Raw genomic sequence first — 9,340 nt, forward strand, 5'->3', positions numbered from 1 at the left:
TGACCTTTCAATAAATAAATTTACTTTGAGAATTTTAATTACAGATGTGATATGAAATCATTTTGGTTTTGTATGAAAATTTATTGGACACGGTGTAGCTATTGCAAGAAAGAAAGACACCATTTTTAGCACAACCGGAGCACTCTTTCGGGGTCTATTATTTTTCCAAGGAATCGCAGTTTTGTTTTAGCTCCTAAATTAAAAGCACAAAATAAGCAACAGGTTGCAATATTTAAACGCGTTTTTGGTAGGTTGATATGGTAACGGTTGCTAAGGGACCAAGCGTACAACAAATGTTGGACAACTTTACTAAACGACAAACGACTAACAATTAGCAGCGATATAAAAAGTGTTCATATATAAAACAAATCATACTAATAATTATAATTATGGCCGATTCCAAGACAAAATCGCCGCGTAAGCGCCGCACACGTGCTCGTCATCGAAAACGCCAATCGCAATCGAAAATCGTCAAACAACTACAGCCGAACATAACAGCAACGCAACCCGAACCGCCAAAAGAAACTCTAATCGCGAGAAAGCTCAAACCTCAACTCAATCCGGATTACATCCAAGAAGAATTGGAAATAAAATCATCGTTGGAACGGCTCAAGATCGATGACCGAAACGATTCCTTCGATGACTATGCTCGGGAAGTTCTTTTCTTCGTAGACTCTATACCGGAGGTTTATTACGACGCCCACGAGAATCTCGAAGAGGTGACCGAACAAGCGGAGTCCGTTCCGCATGAGAAGTCACCCTCCATTCGAACCGTTTCCAACGCTCAGGACTCGCCGACACACCTCGCTTCGTCATATGTACAACCAGAAGAGGATCTAGTGATAGAACCGTACAAGTTGGAAAGGATTACATTTGATGACGAAAATTTACTTTTTATTCCGTCGAAATATGTGTCGGAAGATATCAAAGAAACGCTTCAAGAAGTTACTGTTCACTCAGAGAAAGAAAGCGAAAGCGTATCTAGTATACCGCTGAAACCTGATCTTGACGAAGCCAATAAATCACGAATGATAAATAGATTGCTCGAAGAGGAGCAAGAAGAATGGTTCGATGCCAGTGGAGATTTAGCCAATCTACAAAATTTCATCGTTGATAAGCGAGTGAAGGGAGTATGTGGCAAGAAGTTCATCCCATACTATGTGGAACCGATGCCAATGTCCACGACAGCAGATCAACTGCCAATGGAGCGGACGGTAAAGATCTTGATCGGAAAACTTCGATTCGAGAACCACCCCTCATTTGATGAGGTGGTACGATTGAGATTGAAACTGGAACAATGCTATAAGCAGTACTACACCAACAGGAAATTGAAAGTAGTTCCCGTGCTGCAGCAAAAATTGGACGATTTGAGGGAAGCAGGTAAAGAGTCATCCAATGCGGATGATATGGGTCTCAAAATGCAACGTCGAGAATTGCGCAAACTAGTCTACAAAGAAGCGAAATCAGAGCGACAGCTGGAGCAGCAGATAGTCAAAATTTGGAAGGAATTAAAGGTAGGAAAATACTTTTGTGTTCATCATGAACGAGAAATAGAAAATTCACCAAGGCATTTCTTCTGGTCAATCGTAATCATCAAAATTAAAATCATTAAAATAAAAAATTTGCTTTACTCTTTAGGTCGGGAGGGATCACACATGATTTAAAATATAAAAAAATGCTGTATAAAATCACCCACCCGATTAAAAAAAACTCTGAATTCGGCAAAGTTATAGAAAACGTAAACCTCTATATATTAGGGAAAAATGTGAGAAATTGTGTTTGAGACAACATCGACATCCTAGAACGTTCTAGAACATCATGTACACCAAGAAGTTTGAACAAACATGATAATTGATTAATCAGCAGCGTTAAAACTGATTCTGGATATGGTTCACATTCAGATGTGTTTGAATAACTTTCTTTGAGTTTTATAGGTGTTCCAAACGGTTATGAAATTTAGCTCTTCCCATTTATTTTAATTTTCATTTGTTTATCCATATATTATACATTTGTTTACAATATCACATGCTTACAACTATGTATGTAAAATAATTTCAATATCTAGTGCACTATCCAGTGAGCAGATAGCTCTTTGAAGGAGGTGCTATTCATATTCTAGTGCGATAGCTATATATTTACATTAACATCTTCTTACAAAATTTCATATTAAAACTCACTGCTTCAGTAATAATTCATTTATATAAGATAGTATACTTCATTTGTGTCTTAATTTACGGATAATTTAGATTGACAATGTTGTGATTCGAACAGATAGTTTGTTATCTAACTAACAGAGAAAGTGCTCAATTTGTCGCTTGAAATGTAGTCGTAGGGTGTCTGTACCAGTTATGGCACTGCCTAAGAAGAACTATTTCTACAAAAATAAGAAGAAGACCGTCGAATGTCATCGATATGTCAAATGATTGACTAGTTTTCATACTTTACAGGAAAAATATAGAAACGGGTCCAAAACTACTTTTAGTATTTATTACGGCGTATGCCAATGATAGGAACCCTGTACCAGTTATGGACACATTTGTTAATTTGGGTTCCACTTCGCACTATTTACATGCATTCCTTATGGGATTAGCCATAACTGGTACACTATGGCGAAATAGGGTGCAAGGAAGCCGAAAAATTAAGGAAAATGATTTATTTCCATCGTAATTTGAGCAAATTGTGAAGTTTAAATGATTGCAATCATCTTTTGTGAACGTGATCTGTTGTTCACAATTTTTTTCTTGTTGATTTGCATCATTAAAGGTTAAAAATCGACTATGGCGAATTTGAGGTACTATAGCCATAACTGATACACTGAGCCTAATTATTGTTTTTGGAAAGTAGGTATGACAGGTCTTTTGATAAAAGTAGGTAGTTTATTATATAGGGTCTGGGACCATTTGGGCAGGAGCACCTATTTTGGGCACTTGCTTCTATAACTCAGTCAATTTCAAACTAATTGATATGGAATTTTGTACATGGCCAGATACTGTGCGTATCTAACCGTATTCCAAAAATTAAGTCAATTGGCTGAAAATTGACTGAGCTACAGCGGCAAGTGCCCAAAATAGGTGCTCCTGCCCAAATGGTCCCAGACCCTAATTTACTTCCGATGAATGTTATCTTTTTTTTTACTAAACTCCGTTCGAGGACGTGTGAGGTAAAAGTTTCCTTCCCTTCGAGATGCTCTATTTGCTTGAAGTATTGAAAGACTATAATTGTGATGTAACAGTTGGTTTTTAGAAATTTTGTGCATTTGAAGCAAAATTTGAGTTTCGTAAAGAGCTTTCAAATGTAAAACCGATTCAGGACATTCAGTGTACAGTTGCTTTGTGGGGTACAAGAGGCATGAAACAGATAGAACGCGTGATTTTAGCGAGCATCGAGTGTGGTGGAAGATGGAGAACTGCAGCCGCAAACCGAGTATTGTGGCGTTGTTAACCTTCTGTAACTCGCGCGGTTGACTACCTGCGTCAGCACGACGCTAATGCTGAGTACAAAAAGCGAGATTTTTTCAATGTGTTGTACGAAATACAACAGCGCGATCGCTCGTGGGTTAATTATATGTTATCTTAAACATAATGTAATGCAAAGAAATGTATGCATGATAGCGTGGGTCATAGAGGTCGTTTTTTCAGATCAAGGTTTTTTTGACTCCATTTCAGGTCCTGAACGACTGTACAAAATTTGAGCGCGATCAGTCATGCCTACACTTTGCGCATCGCGATTGAAATTTGTATGGGATTTTATATGGGAAAACTCACTTTTTTGCATTTTCTTATAAAAGAATAAAATTATTCTGAAAGTATATAACCGATTATGTAAAAGTATAGCCTCAGAAAGTCTCTTAAATAAAGACAAATCAATCAATCAAGTATAGCCTCAGATGTCCCGAAAAACTTTGTCGAAGAACGCAAAGCGATCCGGGCCTTGTAACAAAAGTTATAGCCTAGAGTAAGGTGGGGCAAAAGTTCGACCTTAGTTGAAAATTCAACTTTTTTCAAAAAATCGAAGCAAATAAAAATAAATGAATACCGTGTGGAGATTCTACCATCCATGAGCTAAAATTTTGCTGAACAAAGTTACGCCAAATGTCTTATCAATTTTGAGTTACAACACTTTTTGTATGTGTGTGTCTTATTCGAACTCTTGCACCACCACTGGGGTAAAAGTTCGAATCTAGTGTTTGTGGAATTTCGCTAACCGTAGCACACTATTTTGACACTTTGGTAATATGAATATCTGAAACAACTTAATATTTGATGTTGGAACTGGAATACACTTTAAAGTTCGATCTGGATTTTACCCAAATCAGGGTTAAGTTTAATACACCGGAAATTAGTAGTTTTCCGCCAAATCCAGATAAAACAACGATTTTTTTCAACTTTGATCGAGTTTTCTCACTAATTCCATCATTCTTAGAGATAATATGTACATTTTGCACAAGTTTAGGTTTTTACCTAAAGTTGCCACATGACTCGAACTTTTGCCCCACTATGTGTAAAATATGATTTCCAAATCTTTTTTGCAAAAAGTTATACATGCTAAAGCATCTTCAAAATATACCTAGTTACGCCCCAAACTAAAATACCAAATTCGATTTCATTACAATTCCATTTCATGCGTTGGAAGGACCATGGCATGTTACAATTTTTTGATCAAAAACCAACATTTCATCATAACTTTTCGAAACATTGATCAATTCCCATAATTTTTGGAGTGAAAGACTCTTTTTCCAAAAGGCTTCGAACAACCTTGACACCCGAAAGATATAATTTGAATTGAGCTCAAAAACTTCAAAAGAAACTCTTGCCCCACTCGAACTTTTGCCCCACTTTACTCTACTGATCGCCTGAGTGTGCTTATCTTTTAACATGTAAAGGAATAACATCAATAATAAAATCTCAATTTTAGGCCTGACTTTCGAAGAGTGTATATTTTTCCTCATGCATCGGATCGCTTTGCGGTCTTTGACAAAGTTTTTCAACACATCCTGGGCTACACTTTTATATTAGCGGTCATATGGTATAGAACAATTTTGAGTAACTTACAAGAAAAATACGAAAAAGTATAATTTCCCATATGAGGGGGTTAGAAGCAAAGGGGTGTAAGTGACAAAAACTCACTTTCGAGTAAATGAAGTTTAAAGTTTTTGACCAATTTTTCATCCCATACAAAATGTATGGAGCACCAAAATCAACCCTATTTTCTCTGATTTATTGTAATTTTTCCAATCATCGTAGAAACAATCTTAAAAAAGTTCCTGAGAGCTTGAAATCTAAAAAAATCCATGATATGCTCAGCTCGGAATCGACAAAATGGTCACTTACACCCCTTTGATTCTGGGCCCCTCATATAAAATCCCATACAAATTTCAATCGCGATGCGCAAAATGTAGGATAAACCAATCATGCCCAAATTTGCACAATTATTGGGGACCTCAAAGGGCATCTTAAAAACTTTGATCTGATTGAATCAGATCAATTTTAAATTTTCCCATACAACGTTGACCCACCCTAATGTATGTATTTTTTGACGAATGACACATCTAATAAACATACATAGCATTGTAGAAAATAAAGCCTGTATCCGCAATATTCGGGACACAGAAGTACGGCTGTAGCTCTGTAATGAGTCGGTAAAATTGGCCAAATAATTGACCGAGAACTCTTTGTTGTATGTTTATTATGTGTGCCAAATTTAAAAAAAATCGGTGCATTACTTTTAACCGTCGATGAACAACAAACATACGTGGTTTTAAGCATTTTGTACAATCATGACCAATTTTCATTCGCATAATAGATGGTTCTTTTACGCTACAGTTCAAAGTTCTGTGATGATGATAATGAAATTTCGTTAGCAGTTCTGATACTTATAGAGACACTTTCTTGCAAAATTTCATCAGCTTTGATCAATTGATTTGAAAGTTGCTGGTGTTGACAGGGGTAAGTGTTAGTAAAAATTTTTCGTGTTTTTCATGTGCGATGTTTGCCTATTCATAACTTTTGAATTTCTCTGCCAATTTTCATGATTTTTTGCCTTTCTCGTACACCAAAGTGTACTGAAAGGCTATATATTCACTCAAAAAACGAATTTTCGATAGAAGGCTCGGAGGATCAAGTCACATATACCAATCAACTCAGTTCGACGAATTGAGATGATGTCTGTATGTGTGTATGTGTGTATGTATGTCTGTGTACAAAAAGGTCACTCATTTTTAAGGCAATTCCCATTGGCCGATTTTTCGGATTATAGCTCGAATCGAACCGGAATTTTACCGCATTGTTTGCTATTGAAAATGGTCCGGATCGGTCAAGGCGTTCCGGAGTTATGGCCATTTGAGTGATCCGGATCAGCACCGGTAGAATTGGCCACATATAAAACTGAACCAAGTCCCATCATGCGACATATCAAACTGCGGCGATTTTTGTAACCTTTAGCATGATTGATAAATTTTGTGCGCATATCAACACAGGAGATCGAAAATTCTACGATGTCAGCCCAAAATTAAAGATGGTGGTCTGAAATCCAAAATGGCGGCTCCAAATTCAAGATGGCGGCTGTATAATGGAGTTTTAAGCCCTAAACCATGCAATATGGGTATATTTTGTATGCGAAAGATGTTTGGAGTCCAATAATGGCGACCAGAATATCCAAGATGGTGGTCTAAAATCCAAGATGGCGCCTCCACTTTCAAGATGACGGCTGTTTAATGGAGTTTTAGGCCCTAAAACCATGCAATATGGTTTTTTTTATGGGGAAGATGTCCGGAGTCCAAAAATGGTGACCTGAATATCCAATATGGCGGTCTAATTCCGAGGCTGGTTCATCCCCGTAATAAGGGTATATGTTGTATATGGAAGCCGGTATAACGGAGCTTTAGGCCCTAAACCATGCAATAAGGGTATATTTTGTACGGGAAAGATGTCCGGAGTCCAAAAATGGCGAACTGAACATTCAAGATGGCGTTCTAAAATTCAAGATGGCGGCTTCAAATTCAAGATGGAGGCTGTTTAAAGGAGTTTTAGGCCCTAAAACCATGCAATATAAGTACATTTGGTATGAGGAATGTCTGGAGTCCAAAAATGGCGACCAGGATATCCAATATGGCGGTCTAAAATCCAAGATGGCGGCTCCAATTTCAAGATGGCGGTTGTTCAGTGGAATTTTTGGCTCTAAAACCATGCAATAAGGGTATATTTTGCATGGGCAAGATGTCCGGAGTCCAAAAATGGTGGCTGAATATCCAAGATAGCGATCTAAAATCCAAAACGGCAGCTCCAAATTCAAGATGGCGGCTGTATAACGGAGTTTTAGGCCCTAACACCATGCAATATGGGTATATTTTGTATATGGAAGATGTCTGGAGTACAAAATTCAATGGCGCACATTCTACTCTTTCGTTGCTACAACAAAAAGTACTGCAACGATTCACATGAAATTTTGTAGGTGAAATGAACACATCTCAAGATGTTATTAGGCCAAATTTGAGCAATTTTAATGTATCTGTTGCAGAGTTGCAGGTGTATTTCTGTGTCCTGATTATTGCGAATACAGGCTTATAGAATTGGTTGATTCTTCCGTAAAAGCTTGGTTTAAAATCATGCTCATAATATGATTTATTAATAATAACTGTTAACATTGTTGTTTGTACACCCACTAGGACAAAAAATCTGATCAAGGATATAAATTGACAATCAACAGCGAGGAAACAGACCAACAAGAGGATAAGGATAACTGGAACGACCGCTACGCAATTGAGCTTGGTGAAACAATCGAAGAAGAACAAGAGCTGTACATCAAAGAAAAACAGGACTACAAATCGTATCTCCGTGACTTGGAACAGAACATCGACGAAGCCGAAATAGCGGCCGTTCAAAAACCCAAAAAACCTGACCTGACGCGGCTGAAGCAAGAATTCGGTAAATCGTTCGGTGAATCGTTCCGCTCGCCAGAGGAGCCTTTAATCAGTTTAGTCCTGCAAAAGGACACAGAGAGCTCTTTTGAGTCGAATATGAAAAAAGATTCACGTTATAAGATCAGATTCTACATTGATGAGAAGCACGTGGCATCGACTATGTCGAGACAGTTCCAAAATAACTTTCTCGTGGATTTCAACACATCATTTTCGGTGAAATTGACAACGAAAATCCCAGAAACGATGAAAATCGAATTATATGAAAAGAATCGATTAAAAATTAAGCTGAAATTGGCCGAGATATTTATCCCACTGCCAAATTCCAACGAACTGTTCGAGGATGTGGAATATGTACAGTACGAATTTTCTTCCGGAAAACTTTTCAAATCAAACGAGTATCGTAATGGTAAAATTGATTTGAAAGTAGGTTGGTTGGAGGAGGGTGGATCAAGCTTTCCAAGTCCTTCTAAGCGAAGAAACCTACCAAAGCGAGTTCAATTATCCAAAGATTTGATACAAAAATGGTTTGACGAACAAGCACTCGATCCAAATGACTCAGATGCGGAGATTCTTATGAAAGCTTTAGAGAAAGAACAGCGAGAGCAAGATTCGGATGACGAGAAAGACGATCTCCAGGAAAAAGATGAACCGTTTGTCTTCAACGAAGATTTGCTGGCATTTTGTTCTGAAGAAGAGATCAATGGGAACGAACGTTTGAATATGTTGAGTCAGAGATTTTATAGTAATTTAAAATATAAGAACATAAAGTTTATTCCTCAACTAGATCGAGAGGTGGAAATTCCAGATGAAACAAAAATTATTGATGAAACTCTCGGTACGGATCCGATCGATCTACAGCGACATCGAGGGAAAAAATACCTTAAAAAGGTCTATGACACCATTACCAATCATTGCAGTGTGATCAATCAGGATAAAATCGATGACAATTTACTAATCGGAGATCAGATACCCACATTTGGTACGTTGAGCTTGGCATTCTTCGAAATCTTCGGCCCACGACGACCGCTGAAACCTTCGAGACGATCCCCCATGAGCAGAACCTCGATACGAGTGTCGGACGTGAACCAGTTCAAAATAGTAGTTACGATTGTGCGAGCATTTGGGATTCCCAGCCGATCGGAAGATCATCAGCTTTCGTCCGCTGGGCGACGCAACAGTAACATGTCATCGACAAAATTTTGTATGGATTTTTTACAATAAATTTCAACTTTCCACGTATAGTCATTTTATTATTTCTTCCACAGCATTTCGAGCATCCAATGTACGACCTTACATCACCATATCGATCAAGGATAAAATTTTGCGAACTTCTACAGCAGATGGGACCAATCCGACTTGGAATGAGCAACTGGCAATTCCGCTGGACGCCAACAGCGACCAAATGAGAAGGTACCTGAGCAT

At 37.9% G+C, this 9,340-nt stretch overlaps 1 protein-coding gene across 1 annotated transcript; it reads left to right on the forward strand.

Annotated features, from left to right (window-relative positions):
• On the forward strand, positions 1–9,335 carry LOC115258686 (coiled-coil and C2 domain-containing protein 2A-like; the record flags this gene model as incomplete). The annotated part of the gene is made up of 3 exons (XM_062843687.1): positions 1–1,514; positions 7,664–9,119; positions 9,184–9,335. Coding segments are annotated over exons 1-3 (2,733 nt in total), but the record flags the coding sequence as incomplete, so codon positions are not given.
• Positions 9,336–9,340: the final 5 nt, after the last annotated feature.

Source organism: Aedes albopictus, unplaced genomic scaffold (genome assembly GCF_035046485.1).
Source record: "Aedes albopictus strain Foshan unplaced genomic scaffold, AalbF5 HiC_scaffold_452, whole genome shotgun sequence".
Classification (NCBI taxonomy): domain Eukaryota; kingdom Metazoa; phylum Arthropoda; class Insecta; order Diptera; family Culicidae; genus Aedes; species Aedes albopictus.